Source organism: Homarus americanus, unplaced genomic scaffold (genome assembly GCF_018991925.1).
Source record: "Homarus americanus isolate GMGI-L3 unplaced genomic scaffold, GMGI_Hamer_2.0 scaffold24922, whole genome shotgun sequence".
NCBI lineage: Eukaryota > Metazoa > Arthropoda > Malacostraca > Decapoda > Nephropidae > Homarus > Homarus americanus.
Genome location: NW_024722610.1, coordinates 5943188 through 5965234, shown reverse-complemented (window position 1 = coordinate 5965234; position 22047 = coordinate 5943188). Strand labels below are relative to the sequence as shown.

Below are 22047 nucleotides of genomic sequence, written 5' to 3'. Positions count from 1 at the left end.
CCGATGCTTGACTGTGTCTTTGTCAAGGATGAGCTTAATTTTCTCCCCAACTCGATGATTTCCTTCACATAACCATGGCTTGGTCCAGGTAGCTCAAGGTTTCTCAGGGGTGGTGGGGGTCCAGCGGTAGCCATTTTGAGGGGAATAGCGGTAGCCATTGTGAGGGGAATAGCGGGCACAAGAGAGAACTGTATACGCCAAGACTGAAACAATGAGACTGGCCTGGCTAGGTCAGCGACTTCTTCCCTCTGGTGGCAAGGCACGTCATGTTACATTAGACCAATCACAGCTAGCGGTGGAGGGATTGCGTGGGTGGTAAGGATGCGTGGCCCAATCACAGTCCGATACGTCATATGACGTCAGCGATAACGGAAGAGCGACCTAATGCGCACCCTGCCCATGCCGCTTCCCACGTAAATGATGGCATGAACCGCGTAACGTAAAATTTTCATTCTGACAAGGTGTCGCATAAATGACCAAACGCGTAAACAAAATCCGCGTAAATCGAGACTATACTGTACAGTAAAATGTCCTTCAACCAAAAATCTACTTTACAAAATAATTTATTCAACAAAAGATTTGACCATTCTGAATAAAAAAATTAAAATAGAGATTACAGTAATTATCTTTTCATTAAATTTCCACAGATGACATGAAAATAATTGAGGAGAAATTAGACAATCGAGCCACTGGCTGAATGACTGTAGTTGATGGTGTGATCGGCGAGTACTTCACGTGAGTTTGAGGAGAATGTTGTAGGAGAACAATAACACACTGAGAACATATTTATAGACTTATAACATTGAGAGTATTAGAGAGTAATGAAGTTGATTAATGTACAGTAGAGGTAGTCACAGAAACTAATAATTCTGGACTGTATACTGTAACTAAACTGACACAAATACTGCGGTATATTACCTGTCGTCCTTGGACACGTGGTGATGATAGTTTACACTTTACGTAATTAACTATTTTATGGAAGCTTTTTGTTCCCAAACTTTTGCTGACATATACTGTACTCTTGTTATTTTATGTAATAACTTTCTGGAGTACAGTATTTGAGTATTTTATACTTAAAAGTACTTAAATTTTTTGCACTTTTACAAGTTGTCTCATTACATTTGAAAGTACGTACAGCCTTGTTCAAGATTCTTCAAACACTGCTGGCAACTCCAGGCCATTTGTTTACTATAGTACGTACTGTAATATAATACAAAACAACAAAGCCCAACCATTAATTAAGCAACAGAGAACTAAGTATCCATTCACCAATAACCTTTTACATCCGTTCATAATTTTTTCTACGTACTTTAGTTAACAAGCGTCCTTGAGTTGCCAGGTGTCTCCAGCAGTGTTCAAAGATATGTGAAATGGTTGCAGCCAATCACAATAATGCAGCACTTTCCTGCCCGCCAATTCATTGTGACTGTGTTGGCAACACTAACCAGTTTGTGACTGTTGGCGACACTGACCAGTTTATACAAGTTCTTCCTCTAACATACTATACCATAAACATTGTGACTGTTGGTGACACTGACCAGTTTATACAAGTTCTTCCTCTACCATACTGTACCATAAACATTGTGACTGTTGGCGACACTGACCAGTTTATACAAGTTCTTCCTCTATCATACTGTACCATAAACATTGTGACTGTTGGCGACACTGACCAGTTTATACAAGTTCTTCCTCTATAATACTGTACCATAAACATTGTGACTGTTGGCGACACTGACCAGTTTATACAAGTTCTTCCTCTATCATACTGCACCATAAACATTGTGACTGTTGGCGACACTGACCAGTTTATACAAGTTCTTTCTATCATACTGTACCATAAACATTGTGACTGTTGGCGACACTGACCAGTTTATACAAGTTCTTCCTCTATCATACTGTACCATAAACATTGTGACTGTTGGTGACACTGACCAGTTTATACAAGTTCTTCCTCTATCATACTGTACCATAAACATTGTGACTGTTGGTGACACTGACCAGTTTATACAAGTTCTTCCTCTACCATACTGTACCATAAACATTGTGACTGTTGGCGACACTGACCAGTTTATACAAGTTCTTCCTCTATCATACTGTACCATAAACATTGTGACTGTTGGCGACACTGACCAGTTTATACAAGTTCTTCCTCTATCATACTGTACCATAAACATTGTGACTGTTGGCGACACTGACCTGTTTATACAAGTTCTTCCTCTATCATAGTGCACCATAAACTTTGTGACTGTTGGCAACACTGACCAGTTTATACAAGTTCTTGCTCTATCATACTGCACCATAAACATTGTGACTGTTGGCAACACTGACCAGTTTATACAAGTTCTTCCTCTATCATACTGCACCATAAACATTGTGACTGTTGGCGACACTGACCAGTTTATACAAGTTCTTCCTCTATCATACTGCACCATAAACATTGTGACTGTTGGCGACACTGACCAGTTTATACAAGTTCTTCCTCTATCATACTGTACCATAAACATTGTGACTGTTGGCGACACTGACCAGTTTATACAAGTTCTTCCTCTATCATACTGTACCATAAACATTGTGACTGTTGGCGACACTGACCAGTTTATACAAGTTCTTCCTCTATCATACTGTACCATAAACATTGTGACTGTTGGCGACACTGACCAGTTTATACAAGTTCTTCCTCTAACTGTTCTGTTGGCGACACTCTAGTTCATACTGCACCATAAACATTGTGACTGTTGGCGACACTGACCAGTTTATACAAGTTCTTCCTCTATCATACTGTACCATAAACATTGTGACTGTTGGCGACACTGACCAGTTTATACAAGTTCTTCCTCTATCATACTGTACCATAAACATTGTGACTGTTGGCGACACTGACCAGTTTCTACAAGTTCTTCCTCTATCATACTGTACCATAAACATTGTGACTGTTGGCAACACTGACCAGTTTATACAAGTTCTTCCTCTATCATACTGTACCATAAACATTGTGACTGTTGGCAACACTGACCAGTTTATACAAGTTCTTCCTCTATCATACTGCACCATAAACATTGTGACTGTTGGCAACACTGACCAGTTTATACAAGTTCTTCCTCTATCATACTGCACCATAAACATTGTGACTGTTGGCGACACAACCAGTTTGTAAGTTCTTCCTCTATCATACTGTACTGTGATAGCGACACTGACCGGTTATACAGTTCTTCCTCTATCATACTGCACCATAAACATTGTGACTGTTGGCGACACTGACCAGTTTATACAAGTTCTTCCTCTATCGCAATGTACCATAAACATTGTGACTGTTGGCGACACTGACCAGTTTATACAAGTTCTTCCTCTATCATACTGCACCATAAACATTGTGACTGTTGGCGACACTGACCAGTTTATACAAGTTCTTCCTCTATCATACTGTACCATAAACATTGTGACTGTTGGCGACACTGACCAGTTTATACAAGTTCTTCCTCTATCATACTGTACCATAAACATTGTGACTGTTGGCGACACTGACCAGTTTATACAAGTTCTTCCTCTATCATACTGTACCATAAACATTGTGACTGTTGGCGACACTGACCAGTTTATACAAGTTCTTCCTCTATCATACTGTACCATAAACATTGTGACTGTTGGCGACACTGACCAGTTTATACAAGTTCTTCCTCTATCGTACTGTACCATAAACATTGTGACTGTTGGCAACACTGACCAGTTTATACAAGTTCTTCCTCTATCATACTGTACCATAAACATTGTGACTGTTGGCGACACTGACCAGTTTATACAAGTTCTTCCTCTATCATACTGTACCATAAACATTGTGACTGTTGGCAACACTGACCAGTTTATACAAGTTCTTCCTCTATCATACTGTACCATAAACATTGTGACTGCACCATAAACATTGTGACTGTTGGCAACACTGACCAGTTTATACAAGTTCTTCCTCTATCATACTGCACCATAAACATTGTGACTGTTGGCAACACTGACCAGTTTATACAAGTTCTTCCTCTATCATACTGTACCATAAACATTGTGACTGTTGGCAACACTGACCAGTTTATACAAGTTCTTCCTCTATAATACTGTACCATAAACATTGTGACTGTTGGCGACACTGACCAGTTTATACAAGTTCTTCCTCTATCATACTGTACCATAAACATTGTGACTGTTGGCGACACTGACCAGTTTATACAAGTTCTTCCTCTATCATACTGCACCATAAACATTGTGACTGTTGGCGACACTGACCAGTTTATACAAGTTCTTCCTCTATCATACTGTACCATAAACATTGTGACTGTTGGCAACACTGACCAGTTTATACAAGTTCTTCCTCTATCATACTGTACCATAAACATTGTGACTGTTGGCAACACTGACCAGTTTATACAAGTTCTTCCTCTATCATACTGTACCATAAACATTGTGACTGTTGGCGACACTGACCAGTTTATACAAGTTCTTCCTCTATCATACTGTACCATAAACATTGTGACTGTTGGCAACACTGACCAGTTTATACAAGTTCTTCCTCTATCATACTGTACCATAAACATTGTGACTGTTGGCAACACTGACCAGTTTATACAAGTTCTTCCTCTATCATACTGCACCATAAACATTGTGACTGTTGGCAACACTGACCAGTTTATACAAGTTCTTCCTCTATCATACTGTACCATAAACATTGTGACTGTTTACTGTACCATAAACATTGTGACTGTTGGCGACACTGACCAGTTTATACAAGTTCTTCCTCTATCATACTGTACCATAAACATTGTGACTGTTGGCGACACTGACCAGTTTATACAAGTTCTTCCTCTATCATACTGTACCATAAACATTGTGACTGTTGGCGACACTGACCAGTTTATACAAGTTCTTCCTCTATCATACTGTACCATAAACATTGTGACTGTTGGCAACACTGACCAGTTTATACAAGTTCTTCCTCTATCATACTGCACCATAATCATTGTGACTGTTGGCAACACTGACCAGTTTATACAAGTTCTTCCTCTATCATACTGTACCATAAACATTGTGACTGTTGGCGACACTGACCAGTTTATACAAGTTCTTCCTCTATCATACTGCACCATAAACATTGTGACTGTTGGCAACACTGACCAGTTTATACAAGTTCTTCCTCTATCATACTGCACCATAAACATTGTGACTGTTGGCAACACTGACCAGTTTATACAAGTTCTTCCTCTATCATACTGTACCATAAACATTGTGACTGTTGGCAACACTGACCAGTTTATACAAGTTCTTCCTCTATAATACTGTACCATAAACATTGTGACTGTTGGCGACACTGACCAGTTTATACAAGTTCTTCCTCTATCATACTGTACCATAAACTGTGACCATAAACATTGTGACTGTTGGCGACACTGACCAGTTTATACAAGTTCTTCCTCTATCATACTGCACCATAAACATTGTGACTGTTGGCGACACTGACCAGTTTATACAAGTTCTTCCTCTATCATACTGTACCATAAACATTGTGACTGTTGGCAACACTGACCAGTTTATACAAGTTCTTCCTCTATCATACTGTACCATAAACATTGTGACTGTTGGCAACACTGACCAGTTTATACAAGTTCTTCCTCTATCATACTGTACCATAAACTATCACTACCTGTACCATAAACATTGTGACTGTTGGCGACACTGACCAGTTTATACAAGTTCTTCCTCTATCATACTGTACCATAAACATTGTGACTGTTGGCAACTGACCAGTTTATACAAGTTCTTCCTCTATCATACTGTACCATAAACATTGTGACTGTGGCGACACTGACCAGTTTATAAGTTCTTCCTCTATCATACTGCACCATAAACAGACTGTTGGCAACACTGACCAGTTTATAAGTTCTTCCTCTATCATACTGTACCATAAACATTGTGACTGTTGGCGACACTGACCAGTTTATACAAGTTCTTCCTCTATCATACTGTACCATAAACATTGTGACTGTTGGCGACACTGACCAGTTTATACAAGTTCTTCCTCTATCATACTGTACCATAAACATTGTGACTGTTGGCGACACTGACCAGTTTATACAAGTTCTTCCTCTATCATACTGTACCATAAACATTGTGACTGTTGGCAACACTGACCAGTTTATACAAGTTCTTCCTCTATCATACTGTACCATAAACATTGTGACTGTTGGCGACACTGACCAGTTTATACAAGTTCTTCCTCTATCATACTGCACCATAAACATTGTGACTGTTGGCGACACTGACCAGTTTATACAAGTTCTTCCTCTATCATACTGCACCATAAACATTTGTGTTTCTTGTTCTCTCTCTCTCTCTCATTCACCTCACATACAGTAATTCTCTTTAAACAATCATCCCCAGGACATCAAACTTGCCTACTGGAAAATAGAAAAAGAAAGACAAATTATTATTACTATTTACTGTATCTACTTTTGCTTAACTATAATGACTCTCAGGTTATTTACTTTGATATATTTCTTGAATAATAAATGTTTTGGGTTTTATATTGATAGATAGATACAGTGGGTAGATAGATAGACACAGTGGGTAGATGGATAGACACAGTGGGTAGATGGATAGACACAGTGGGTAGATAGATAGACACAGTAGGTAGATAGATAGACACACAGTGGGTAGATAGATAAACACAGTAGGTAGATAGATAGACACAGTGGGTAGATAGATAGACACAGTAGGTAGATAGATAGACACACAGTGGGTAGATAGATAGACACAGTGGGTAGATAGATAGACACAGTGGGTAGATAGATAGACACAGTAGGTAGGTAGATAGACACAGTGGGTAGATAGATAGACACAGTGGGTAGATAGATAGACACAGTAGGTAGATAGATAGACACAGTGGGTAGATAGATAGACACAGTAGGTAGATAGATAGACCGATAGATAATTATATTATTCTTTCAGTACATAATAGATAAAAGAACAGTTAGTGGGGATTATTCTTCACTTTTCAGATGAACATTACAGTAAGAGGTTAAGAAAATACTAAATTAACTTCCTTTTATGTTTTATTACAGAAAAACAACATTATGTACTGTACATATTTTCCCAAAGACATTTATACTAATAGTTTAATATTAAGTATTAGAGAAATTAACAGACATAAGGGTGATGTGTGCTTAATAATATGACGGCTGTTTGGACTCAAAATAAAGAATGTTATACAGTACAGTATACCATTATAATTTGTTCATGAGTTAAGTAGTACAGTATTTAGGTTATACAGTAATTGTTATAATTAAAACAATGAAGAAATGGAACTACTGTACAATCTTTTTTATTTTGGGTATGTTATTCCTCAAGACAGTACAATAATGTACTGTACTGTGCAAATTATATAAATTTGTTTTGGGATAAATTAAGTTCAAAATATTATTGCTGCCCTTGGCCACTGAACATTTAATGACAAAAATAATTACAATATAGTGGCTTTAGTTTTTTAATTACACAAGACATCATAATCAGGTGACTTGCCATTGTGGTGTGCCGAGGTTATATCGGGCTGAAAATAGTGCGGACATGCACAGCTCATCAAAGCATCATTGAAAGCTTGAGGCATGCTGAGATTACCTCTTGGAGTGAAAGATTAAGTTAGGTTAAGTTTGGCTGGTTTGGATCGAACTGCTCATGCCCAGAACATTTTCAGCAATTAACATCTGTTGCTTACTATACAGTAATATGTTGTATGGGGTGAGCAATGCCTCTCTTCCCTTAATGAATTCTAATCGTCGTAAATCACCCAAAATCAACTGACAAATAAAAAAACTGCACAGGATGATTTTCACCCATAATCCATAAACTAAATAAGCTGATAATTGGTGTAATGATAATAAAAAATAAAGAAATTAACAAAGAAATGCACAATGTTTTTCACCGATTATCAACTAATAAACAAAAAAGTATGGAAGATGTATTCCTACCGAGTCCTTAAGAGATTAGGAAGGGGAATAAGTAGAATGGGAGAAATTTAACAGAATACATTAATGTTCATTCTTATGTTAAGAATACAGTATCCAAAAACAAACAGAGGAATTGTAATTTTTGTAATTTTATTTTCATAACTTTTTGTCCTGAACAGAAATCTGCCAGAGACACACTGTTTCTTGGGGAGGAAGGCCGGTAGACACCATGTTGGCTTTATATAATTATCGTAGCACTTGTTTCTTATCTTAAAAATCACTGGTTCAATCCCGGGGCACTGCCAGGCCACCCAACTGTATATGTCTACCAAACTTTACATTTATTTTGGGAAGGTGGAGGCTGTTGAATGTGGTGCTGGCCATACTTCCTGCTTGCTTGGTATAAAATGAGCTGTATCCACACTGACCCAAGTGGGTAGTTATGTACACCCACTAAAAAAATATTCGGCACCCTTACGGCGTGATACAATATGACACGGGTGCCGAATAATTTTTTAGTGGGTGTACATAGGTAAAAAAATTAAACCTTAGGATGAAAAGTAAATGCAAAAGAAATACTAAGAATTATTATGGCTGAAGGAAATGATGGAAAGGTGAGAGAGAGAGTAAACTATGAAATGGACATAATAATTTATGAAGAGAAAAATAACAAGAAAATGTAGAGAAAGAGAGAGTGGGAGATGATAGAAGGAGGATGGGTGAGAGAGGAGGGGTGATAGTGGGTGAGAAGGGGTGGGAGTGAGAGAGGAGGAGGGTTGGGGTGGAAGTATCGTTGCGAGAAACTTCAACTTGCTGGACCAAGGAGCTGCTATTTATAAGTCTTCGCAGCCATGGAAAAGTAATCAAGTTTTAAATTGAGTCTGTGTGGCGCCTCTAAGGGAAGACCTACAAGTGGTAAATCCTGGAGCCTCCCAGAGTGACTGAGAGATGCTGTGTCTCTCAGCCCTGCCCCTCCCCATCCCCCCCTTCCTCTGCCAGCAGGGGCAATGTTTCACTATAAACAAGAGCATGGTTCAGGGCCCCCTTCCTCTGCCGGCAGGGGCAGTGTTTCACTATAAACAAGAGCGAGGATCAGGGGTACACTCTATACAGTGATGTCGCGGGACGCCACTTGATGGCTTCTTATTCTTCTCCACTTGACGGAGAACTGTGTGTCTATATGTGTGGTGTGTGTTTGTACTGCATGTGTGTGTGTGTGTGTATGTGCGCATGTGTGTGTGTAGTGCAAATGAGTGACTATGTGTGTATGTGAGTGCGTGTGTGTACATAAGAACATAACTATGGAGAAAACTGCAGCGGGCCTATTGGCCCATACTGGGTAGTCCCGTTTACACCCAACCCCTGTCGCTCATATGTTCCATCCAACCTATGTTTGAAGCTATCCAGCATATTCGAGTTAATGATGATGTCTGGTAACTTGTTCCACTCCTCCACCATTCTATTTCCAATCCAATGTTTACCTATCTCACGCCTAAATTTGTCTAATTTAAAACCATTACTATGAGTTTGCTTCCGGTAGGATAGTATGAGTACCTGTGTTTAGCCCTGACTTCCATTTATACACATCTTTCATATCGCCCCTCGCTCTACGTCTCTCGAGGGAGTACAAATTAAGATGCTTTAACCTGTCTCCATACTCAAGGTTCCTAATGCCCTGGATTAGTCTTTTCATTCTCCTCTGAATTCTTTCTATGGATTCTATATTCATTCTGTAGTACGGTGACCAGAACGAAACTATGTAATCCAAGTTAGGTCTCACAAGTGCAAGATATAGTTTTAGGATGACCTCGCTAGTCTTGTAGCTAACACTCCTTTGTATGAACTCAAGTACTTTGTTAGCCTTGTTTCGAGCAAATACACATTGTTGACTTGTTTTAAGATTCCTACTTATCACTACTCCTAAATCTTTCTCAGTTGGATTTCTCTATAACAATGTTGTCCATCCGATATCTGGTTTCTCTGCTTGCATCTCCTAGACTAATTACTTTACATTTGTCTACATTAAATTTCATCTGCAATTTTTCAGACCATGCAATTTTTTTTTTAGATCTTTCTGTTGTTTTGCAGAGTCTTCATCAGATTTAATTACACGCCCTATTTTGGTGTCGTCAACAAATTTACTTATGATGCAGTCTACGCCCATATCTATGTCGTTTATGTATAGTATAATAAATAGTAATGGTCCAAGTATTGAGCCTTAGGATACTCTAACTAGTGACGTTACCCTAATCGGATTTACTGCCGTTAATGCTTGCTCACTGTTTCCTGTCCTGTAAATACGCCCTAATCCATTTTAAATTACCCTCCAATTCCACGAGCCTCCACTTTTGCATTAATCTTTCGTGTGGGACTCTGTGGAAGGCTTTGCTAAAGTCGAGGTATACCACATTATAATCGTGTCCGTCATCCACTGATTCGAAAACAGTTGAAAATAATGTTAATAGATTAATCAGACGCCCACTTGTGAAGCCATGTTGGGAATCATTGATCAACTTGTGCTTCTCAGAGTGGTTTTGATTAGAGTTTGAAATTATTGCTTCCAGCAATTTGCCTACAATTGATGCTAAACTGATTGGATGGTAGTTAGAGTATCTATCTCCCTTCTGGAAAATTGGTATTACATTCGCTGTCCTCCAGGATTCTGGAACTACACACGTTTTTAATATGTTAAACAAATTTGCGAAGGACTTACTAAGATCTTCCTTACAATCCTTTAATACTCTGGCAAATAACTCATCAGTTCGTGGTGACTTATTAGGCTTTACTCTGTCTATTTGTTTATTAACATCGTTATTAGTCACTATCTCACTTAATCTATTTTCTTCACTATCCCTGTATATAGTCGGTGCCTTGGGTATCATGTTTAAATTTTCGGTGGTAAAAACTGTGGAAAAATATCTGTTCAGATTATTGCTCATTTCTCCAACTTTATCCATTAGCTTGCCGGTATCTGACAGTATTGGTCCAATCTTATCTCGTGTTTTCGTTTGATATATTTGGAAGAATCTCTTTGAGTTTGACTTCACCTTCCTTGTTACCTTCAGTTCATTATTCCTCCTACCTTCAGTTCAGTGTGTGTGCGTGTGTGTGTGTGTGTGTGTGTGTGTGTGTGTGTGTGTGTGTGTGTGTGACAAGGGTATACAGTAGATCCTGGGACTGGAGGGATGGCGTAGGGTGCGTCTCCTCCTACAGTTGGGTGGGGGGATTTCCTATATAATCCCTCCACCTCCTCACCCAGGCCCCCGCACTACAATTCAAGTGCAAGTAATTCAAAAGAAGAATGAAAACCTGCCAAATTATGATGAAAGCGATTCTTTTATCATTTAATTTTAATATATTTTTTCTTAAAGAGAGAGAGAGAGTAGTGTGAGGTCAACGGTTAATGTTTGTTTGAGATAATCCTGATAGTGAGAGTCACCCATCTTGTGTGTCAACAACAACACTTGTTACACCTGAGTGTGTCAGGGAAGTGTTTGTCGGTGGGAGGGAGGGTGTAGAAGTGGGCGTGTGGGAGGGAGGGGTGGACGTGGGGGTGTGGGAGGGAGGGTGTAGATGCGTGTGTGGAAGGGAGGGTGTAGACGTGTTGTGAGGGAGGATGTAGACGTGTGGGAAGGAGGGTGTAGACACATGTGTGGAATGGAGGGTGTGGGTGTGGGAGGGAGTGTGTGGGCAGGAAGGTTTAGTCAGTGTTGAGGTTGATAAAAGAGGAAATGTGTTCTCTCGCCTTCATTCTCAGCTGCGACAGACTTGTGGGCGTGAGGGACAGGGCAGGGGAGGTAAGTGATAAGGTTGTGGGCACAAGAGACGGGGTTGAGGGCGTGAGACATAAAGTTGTGGGCGCTAGAGACAGTGTGGAAGGCGCGAGGGCCAAGGTGGTGGGGGTGAGAGATAAACTTGGAGTCAGGGGGAGACTTGCTGAAGTAAGAGACAGACTCGTGGGGGTGAGATTGAGTCCTGCGGTCGTGAGACTCAGCCCAGGGGAAGTGAGACTGAGGGCGCCGCTGGAGAAAGCTGGCGCGAATGCCTGAGCGAGCGTGGGTGGCTTCTCGTCCTCGTGAGGGTCGAGGTCAGACCCCCGCACGCCCAGGTAGTAAGGGCTGGCGAGGACGGGCGAGTGCTCGGGTGGCGGGGAAGATGCTGGTGTTGGCGTTGTGGGCGGAGGCGGCGTTGAAAGCGTGGAAGTGAAGGGCGAAGTCCATTCCATACCCAGGCAGGGAAATGATGACCCCGGGGAAGATGACCCTGTGAGGCATGGTCATGCTGGGTCAGTTATCACACACACACACACACAACACACACACACACACACACACACCACACCCACACACCACACACACACCACACCCACACACACACACACACACACACACACACACACACCACACACACACACACACACACACACACACACACACACACACACACACACACACACACACACCACACCACACACACACACACACACACACACACACACACACACACACACACACACACACACACACACACACACACACACACACACACACACACACACACACACACACACACACACACACACACACACACACACACACACACACACACACACACACACACCACACACACACACACACACACACACACACACACCACACACACACACACACACACACACACACACACACACACACACACACACACACACACACACACACACACACACACACACACACACACACACACACACACACACACACACACACACACACACACACCACACACACCACACATAACACCATCTGTGAGGTAATTACTACACCACGTGAGGTCCCTCATAACACCATCTGTGAGGTAATTACTACACCACGTGAGGCCCCTCATAACACCATCTGCGAGGGAATTACTACACCACGCCAGATCCCTCATAACACCATCTGAGGGAACTACTACACCATCTGGGAGGGAGTTACTACACTACGAGTTTGCTATTCAACACCTACATTAATCTGTATGTTCACTGTATGTTCCTTTACCTTTCTCTAATGAAGGCTTTTGTTAAACCACCAATGTATGTAATAAGTCATTAATGTCCAATGTATATTTTCAGCCTTCGGGCTGCACAATAAACCACACCCACACACAACACACACACACACACACACACACACACACACACACACACACACACACCACACACACACCACACACCACACACATCACTACACACGTGACCACCACTACACCACACACACACACACACACACACCATCTGTGAGGGACACATAACACCACGGACATAACACCATCTACATAACACCAGAGGGAATTACTACACCACGTCCCTCATAACACCATCTGAGGTGAGGCCCCTCATAACACCATCTGTGAGGGAATTACTACACCACGTGAGGCCCCTCATAACACCATCTGTGAGGGAACTACTACACCACGTGAGGTCCCTCCTAACACCATCTGGGAGGGAGTTACTACACTACGTTTTTACTGTTCAACACCTACATTAATCTGTATGTTCACTGTATGTTCCTTTACCTTTCTCCAATGAAGGCTTTTGTTAAACCACCAATGTATGTAATAAGTCATTTATGCCCAATGTATATTTTCAGCCTTCGGGCTGCAGAACTTTTTCAATAAACCGTTAATTATTATTATCATTATTACACACACACACATACACCCACACACACACACACACACACACACACACACACACACACACACACACACACACACACACACACACACACCCACACACACACACACACACACACACACACACACACACACACACACACACACACACACACACACACACACACACACCACACACACACACACACACACACACACACACACACACACACACACACACACACATCTTGTCTACAGTAAAATAAAAAAATATCATAAAACTCAGGTAAAAATAAAGTGAAGGTTATTAATTAAGGCTCAGATTTCCCTCGGTGGCTCAGATCGCCTAAGTTGAGTTGGACGGACCAAGTGTTTGATGTCGGCTTGACTAATTACATTATAGGATCTGTTAATTATCCCGCCAGAACTGTTCCCTGGATCACGTGACCTCCACCACGGGCACTCATTGGCTGGCTGATGGGGCAAGCTTACCTGTCATCTGATTGGCCAGAAACAATAATAATCTTACCCTGAAGTTGATTGGCTGATGCTCTAACCCCTCATCTATCATTGAATGTACATTTCCTACCCTTTGAGAGCTGGTTGAAATCGTTATTATGGATTAGAATGTAAAGAATTGACGGGTTATGCGCCCTACTTTATCCGCCCCACAGTGGACAAAGGCAAACGGATTGCAAGAGTTGAGTTGCGTCAAAACTTTCCTTCTACTTGTGTCTTTAGTTCACCATACATACATACATACATACATACATACATACATACACACACACACACACACATACATACCCTCCCCTCCCCCAACAGGGTCCATGCACAACCTCTTCACCACACACATAGAACCTCTTCACACACAACCCTACTCACACACCCTACATGCACAACCCCAACACACACACCCCCACATTCCCCTACATAAACAGCCACACATACTACACAAAACCCCAGCCCCCCCACACACACAGAGCCAGACATCATACAAGTGCCCTCCCTCCCCCTCACCATCCACTCTGCCTCCCCCCTCACCCCCCCTTCCATCTCTTAGCAGGTTTCAGGCTCTGTCCAACATATCATCGCTGAATCACGTACACGGACTGCCGCGTACGACCCATGGACAAACACGCACACTGACCGCCAGGATAAACCCAACACGGACGGATATTTATATTAATAAGGATAATAATGTTATTAACCATCACCTACAAACTCCCCGAGACGATTACGTATATGGACCTCGAGATATCAGAAGGAACACGGTTAGTACAGTAAGCTGATAAGACGTGAAATTGTAAATATAGATCAACCGCCTCAGCTCCAAAATTTAAAAAAAAAGTATGTAAAGATCAACAATGAAATCTTAGTTGGATTTTCGACCTGAAGAATCTCCACCTCAGCTTAAATGACCTAAAGATTAATCACCCTAACACTATTTGGGGGACGGGGGTGAGGTTAGGTTAGGATAGTACCCAACCTAACCTTAAAGGAACACTTACCGAAGGATAGATGTTGGGTGGGCGTATGCGACTGGGAGTTACTGGGTGGTGAAGTGTTTGGTGCGGGCCCCGTCGAGGAGGTGACTTCCACAGCTAGAGGGAGGATGAGAGAAAGTATTTTTTTTTATTTCAGTAACTATATATTTCAGTTACTATCTTTTTTATTTCAGTATCTCGTTTATGAATTTTCATTGGCTTGCATCTTTATGGAGGAGAGAGAAAAAGGCGGAAAGACAGCAGATTTATAAGAAAATGGGGAGAAAGAAGAGACGTGATAACAGAGAATTGTGTGTAAGCGAGAGAAAAACACCCACTCCCTCACCTGTCATGGGAGTCAGAGAAGCTACTACCACTTGACTGGACTGTGAGGCGGCGCCTGCAGGTAGCGTGACATTGATGCCTTGTTGCTGCTGCTGCATCACGCCCACACCCTGTAGTCCTACACCCTGCAAGCCACCCGTTCCCTGCTGCTGTCCTACTGCCGCCGCTACTGCTGCTGCTGCTGCCTCCTGGTGTTTCACTGCCAGTTTCTCTTGTTTCCTCCACTTGGCCCGTCGATTTTGGAACCATACCTGCGGGGAGATGAGAGAGACAGGTGAGGTATAGACGTGGTGAGGTAGAGGTGTGGGTGAGGTATAGACGTGGTGAGGTAGAGGTGTGGGTGAGGTATAGATGTGGTGTGGTTGAGGTATAGACGTGGTGAGGTAGAGGTGTGGGTGAGGTATAGACGTGGTGAGGTAGAGGTGTGGGTGAGGTATAGACGTGGTGAGGTAGAGGTGTGGGTGAGGTATAGACGTGGTGAGGTAGAGGTGTGGGTGAGGTATAAATGTGGTGAGGTATAGACGTGGTGAGGTAGAGGTGTGGGTGAGGTATAGATGTGGTGAGGTAGAGGTGTGGGTGAGGTATAGACGTGGTGAGGTAGAGGTGTGGGTGAGGTATAGACGTGGTGAGGTAGAGGTGTGGGTGAGGTATAGACGTGGTGAGGTAAAGATGTAATGAGATAGGAAGCCTGTTTTGGTTTTCTCATTTAAAGATAAATCATTTCTATTCCGTGGTCAAAGGTCTCACCTGAACTCTGGCCTCCGTCAAGTCGATCCTTAAGGCGAGTTCCTCCCTGAAGAACACGTCGGGGTAGTGGGTCCTGTGGAAGGCTCTCTCTAACTCCTCCAGCTGGTAGTTGGTGAAGGTCGTTCTGTGGATAGTATGTAATAGTGGTGATGGTGATTTAGAATAATTTCCCTAGGGGCGCTAAAATGGCAGCCGAAAAAATACATTGCCTTTATTGTATTTTAGTTCGATTGTGTTAGTTGCTAATACTTAACCTGGCTTTGGTAATAACAGATCATGAGAGATTAATAACAAACAGATTAAGAGTGATATATAATTAGAGTTGAGCTTGTTTTATTCTGGTAGAAATTCATTTTTGTTGTTTTGGGCTTCTTGTAGGGTCTGATTTAGCGGGGACCTGGCAACACTGAAACCTGTCAAAAGTGACCACTGACCAGTCTGTAAACTGTCGTCCCGACTAGTCAGACCAGCCGTCATATCTGGGTATATTGATGTTTGTCTGCGGCAGGATTGGCCGATTTAAACCAATGGTTTGATCCAAACATAACCCATTTTTATTTTATGCCCATTTTCTTGGTTTTAATAAATTTTTGTTGGTTTTAATGATTTATAATAGATTTGGAAAAGGCTTATGATATGGTGAGCAGAATAGCATTGTGGGAGGCATCACAAGTGTATGGGATGGGAGGAAGGCTATTAAATGCAGTAAAAGGATTCAGTGAGAGCAGCAGGGCAACAGTAAGAGTAAATGGGAAAGAAAGTGAAACAATTGTGTTATGCTCCTTTGGTTGTTCAGTTATACTGTACACTGGTGAAAATGGTGATAATAAACTTACAGGGCGGTACACATCTCAAATCCTGACTATAAGGAGCCAAGTTGCCACTGTTCAGTATAACCGGTAACTGCTTCTGTTTATGGTTGGGCCCCGAGTCTATGATTTTATTGTGTTCAGATCATGTATTATATGGGTCCAGGGGAGCCAGGTTGCCACTGCCCATCTCTCTCTCTTTCCCTCCAACTGTACTTAAATAAATTCTTTAAAAACTTTCAACTGTAAAAGTAAAATAATGTTTTTCATGCATTAAGAAGCTTGTGTTTTACAAACTTGGATTTTGTACAGTGATTTTTTGGCCTTGGAAAAGAGTATAAATGATTGCTAAATCATCCTGAATGTAATGTTTATGATTACTAGCATATTAAAAAGTTATTAAAAGGGGGCTACTAATACTTAAAACTTATTAAAACCAACATAATAGCAATAAACAAAAAGGTTTTTAAAACAATGTTTTTGTTTGTTTTTTGTTTTTACAAAAAAAAGTGATCGCCAACCTTGGTCTGCGGCCAAATTGTGGGTACAAACATCGTTGTTGAGTGATGTTAGTGATACATTTAATTATTTTAACGTATCAACGTGCATAGTTTTCAAGCCATTTAAACAATGAGTACAGTATTTGTTTTTTTTTTGGGTAAAGGTTACTAACTGCGAACGATTAAAAATGTGTTATTCATACACATCTGTGATAGCCTAGCAAGTACTTATTGAAAATAATATTAAGTACTATAATTAAAACATTATATTTATAGGAAAACTGATGATTTGGTGGAGATGTGTATTCATGTCTCAGTTAAGGGAGGTGTTTATGTGCCTGTAGGTCAGGTGTGTGTGTGTTTTGTACGAGAGCTATAGGTTTGGCATCCATTGGTGAATCTTGGCTTGGAGAAAAATGAGACGAAATGTCTGTCAGGAAACTAGTGGTGCTGAAAACAGGAAAAGAAAGGCAAATGAAGATGCATAAAGTCTTGAACATTGCCAACAGAGACGTGACCGACCGCCCAGGCGGCTAACGAGCCGATCAGTGGCGAAGAGGATAAAGGTAAGTAAAAGTTAAAGGAGAAAAAATGAAAAACATGTGGTGACAAGAGACAGGGACTAGGATGAACGATGGTAAACAAGGCTCAGGAGAAAGACGTCTACAACAACAATGTTCAATGAAAAACTAGTTCCTTTGTTGAAATAGATGTTTTATCTAAATCTTCAGTTCCATTGGTTCTTAAATTTTGTGGTGTTGCTCTGTTAGGATTTGTCCAAGCATTGCAGGTGCCTAGAATCTCACAGCAGCTTCACAGTCCAGTAAAATGTAAAAGATCATACGTGGATCTGCACAATTTCAGAACTTGTGCTAGGCTATTTTGCACTTTAACTGGGACTTTTGTCCACTTTGCACATTAACTGAGGGTTGTTTGTCCTAGGGTGCTTTTGTCCGGACCCTAGGTTACTCGCTTCGCTTGAAGCGGCTTATTGATTTTGCTGTCTTCTTTTTTCAGTGTTGTTCAAATGTCCATTCATCTTTTGAAAAACCAGCAGCTTTCAACCAGGGGAAAAATAATTATAGATAGCTGCCCATGAGAACAGCATCAGTCATCGTAAAGCATTGTGAATTTGGACGGAAGCAGAATACATCTATAAGTTAAAATACTCGAAAAAATATAAATATTCCACGGAAACGCTATAGAATATATTATACTGTATATATTTTTCTCTTTATCCCTATATAAGACTCAATATATAAATGTTAGCAACTGCTTGATATTTACCATTATTACACACACACACACACACACACACCTATACACACCTATACCCTTGACAAGAATCCCCAATAAGTTAACGTGTTACACCCACCTGTACCGTCGCTGTTTCCTCTTGAGGGCACCAGCGGTGAGGGTAGTGAAGGTGATGGGCGTAGAGGTGTGTGTGGGTGAGGAGCCGCCCGTGCTACTCCCAGACGTGGGCGTGGAGGGGATGGGCGTGGTGATGGAGAATGAAGGTCCAGCAGTCGTGTGGTGATGGTGGTGCTGGTGATGGGGGTGGTGTGGATTGAGGTGGTGGTGGTGGTGGTGGGCGTGAGGGTGTGGGTGGGCTGCTAAGGGCGCCCCCAGGGTGATTGAGATACCCGAGGGCGTGGTCATAGTGCTGCCCGCCATGCCGCCACAGTCTGGGTAACCTGTCAGGGTGAACAGAGATCAACTGTATTTATAATAAAACAAACATAATTAAGGAAAACACGTACTGGTTAGGTTAGGTTATACTTGGTTCGGTTGTACTAGGTTCGGTTAGATTGTATTATGTTTGGGTATATTATACACAGTGGCATTTCAGTCGTCACCGGTTGAATAACCTGGTCTACGCAGTCGGCTATTCAATTGGATTTAAAGCGACGCAATTTTATACCTGACTTAACAAGACCTGTCTTGTCGGTGCCGAAATTACTGACCATTTGTGTCGGGTCAACCAGGTCAGAATCTCCACCCCGGGTATGAACGTGAGAATAGAGAAAACTGAATTTTATATATATATATATATATATATATATATATATATATATATATATATATATATATATATATATATATATATATGTATGTGTGTGTGTGTAGAAGTAGTTGTATTGACAAAAAAATTAAGAAAAACAACAGATAAGAGTGGAAGAGGTGAGGAGTTTTGCGTGGTTGGCTTGGCTGGTCGCGGCGGCTCTAACCAAGTTAACCTAATAGCGGTCATTGAGTTAGGGGTAAACGATTTAGTCAGCCTTGCTCCGTATATAAGACACGGCCACCTCCGCCTGGCAAAACACAACCTCCTTCATGCTTCTACTTCACCCAGCAAGGAATATTCGAAGGTTCGGGGGAGGGAGAGCAGCATATATATATATATATATATATATATATATATATATATATATATATATATATATATATATATATATATATATATATATATATATATATATATATATGGCAGTATGTTGTCATTTGAGGTGTATCTGAATCTGTGTACTGCGAAAATTATTTGTTAACTGGCTGGGAATTTAACCAATTTTAATTACTGCCAAAAGTTTTAACTAGTGTTTGAGCTGATTAATGAGTTGGTAAATGTTCTGTATGTTTACTAATGTTTATACTAATGGACTGTTGTAATAAGAACATTATTGTTATGATAAACAACCTATGCACTTTAATGTCATCCTGAACAATTCATAGTTGTATTTAATGTGTTATGAAGAACACTCGTGTGATAAACTCAGTCGTGGAAAGACTTATTAGTGACACAGTAGCCTCGCTACTCAGATTCACTTCCTCAAAAAATCACTATTATAGTTTTATCATTACTATTGGAACTTTTAAGCTTATAACTTTGTTTTAGATTTGATGGAACTCTTCTTATGTTATTTAATTTCAACTTTTATTATTAAATATTTACTGTATGTGTTTATCTCCGTGCTGCGCCAACGGAACCTTAACTTGCCGAGTAACATGTTCATGGCACGCAGAATTATTTACATTTTACAGAAGTGCTAATTATACATTTATCTCTCAACTCACCGTACTTGATAGGCGTCAGATTGTGTAGTAGCCCGGAGCTCTGGTCAGGCTGGGAGGTAGGGGTGAGGAGACCGTTGATAGAGTAGCCGCCCATATTGACGCCTACACCCGCCCTCAGACCCCTGAAATGGGCGTCAGAGAAACCTCCACCACCCCCTTCTAACATCTTGTCGTCCATGCTAATATTATGAGGGTGGGAGGACTTCGCTTGAGAGTGATCTAACCTGACTGGTGGATGTATTGCGAAGGTGTGGGATTTATCCTTCAAGTGTAGCTGAAACGCAACCAGTAGTTGGTTATTACTCTTCCTTGTTTCATGTGTTTATTTCTTCATTTTCTTAGTGTTTGTTTATTATCAGTTTCCTTTATTCCGTGTCTTTAAACCACCATGATAACTACAGTTATTGTGTGTGTCTATCGTGATATTCGAACACTTCTATTTACGGTTTTATTTTTCTTCATTTTTTCTCTATTATCGACTCTGTTATTACACAATTTACTTCCTCGCTAATTTTTAAGAGCTTCCCGCGCAGGTAAGATTTTTTCAGTTCGTGCGATGGTTTTTGCTTACGCTGTGATCACGACTTTAGTCAATCACGCAGAACTTGTAGGTGATAGATAAAGACAGATGCTCTTGTGGGTGATAGATAAAGACAGATGCTCTTGTGGGTGATAGATAAAGACAGATGCTCTTGTGGGTGATAGATAAAGACAGATGCTCTTGTGGGCGATAGATAAAGACAGACGCTCTTGTGGGTGATAGATAAAGACAGATGCTCTTGTGGGTGATAGATAAAGACAGATGCTCTTGTGGGCGATAGATAAAGACAGACGCTCTTGTGGGTGATAGATAAAGACAGACGCTTTTGTGGGTGATAGATAAAGACAGATGCTCTTGTGGGTGATAGATAAAGACAGATGCTCTTGTGGGTGATAGATAAAGACAGACGCTCTTGTGGGTGATAGATAAAGACAGATGCTCTTGTGGGTGATAGATAAAGACAGACGCTCTTGTGGGTGATAGACGCAGACGACACACTTCCTCCAGCAAGACTTAACGAGGTCAGTAGTTCAGGTTAATGCTGCCTCTGGCTCCATTTAGATTTTTGTCATTAATTTTGCGGGTGGTGTTATGGTGTGGTAGTACCTGTCGTTACTGCTCTTGGTCTTGTATATCCGTACCTACAAATAGACTAAGAATCTTTCCACGGCAATACAGTAGTGCGGCGCCAGATTTAATTCCAATTGTCGCTCCGATCACTTAACGATAGAAGTTAAAATACTGCAGTTCGCTGGATTGTTGATACTTGGTGATTAGTGTTCACTAGTTAGTGTCCCGGGATTATTATTTTGATGGCCGTCACAAGTGATCTCGTGTCCGAACTAACACAGCCAAGGAGAGGTCAGGCCGCCAACATTAGCATCCTGACGTGGGAATACAACAAATTACTCT

The 22047-nt window shown here is 41.2% G+C and overlaps 2 protein-coding genes across 2 annotated transcripts; one reads left to right on the top strand and one right to left on the bottom strand.

Annotated features, from left to right (window-relative positions):
• The first annotated feature begins 1370 nt into the window (after positions 1-1370).
• On the top strand, positions 1371-8203 carry LOC121862979. The gene is made up of 4 exons (XM_042361436.1): positions 1371-1457; positions 3263-3895; positions 4114-4710; positions 8159-8203. The coding sequence occupies exons 1-4, from the start codon at positions 1371-1373 to the stop codon at positions 8201-8203; spliced, it is 1362 nt and encodes a 453-aa protein (XP_042217370.1).
• Positions 8204-11679: 3476 nt separating this feature from the next.
• Positions 11680-20772, bottom strand: LOC121862978 (homeobox protein aristaless-like). The gene is made up of 4 exons (XM_042361435.1): positions 20600-20772; positions 16211-16334; positions 15465-15714; positions 11680-12242 (listed from the first exon to the last, which is right to left on the bottom strand). The coding sequence occupies exons 1-4, from the start codon at positions 20770-20772 to the stop codon at positions 11680-11682; spliced, it is 1110 nt and encodes a 369-aa protein (XP_042217369.1).
• Positions 20773-22047: the final 1275 nt, after the last annotated feature.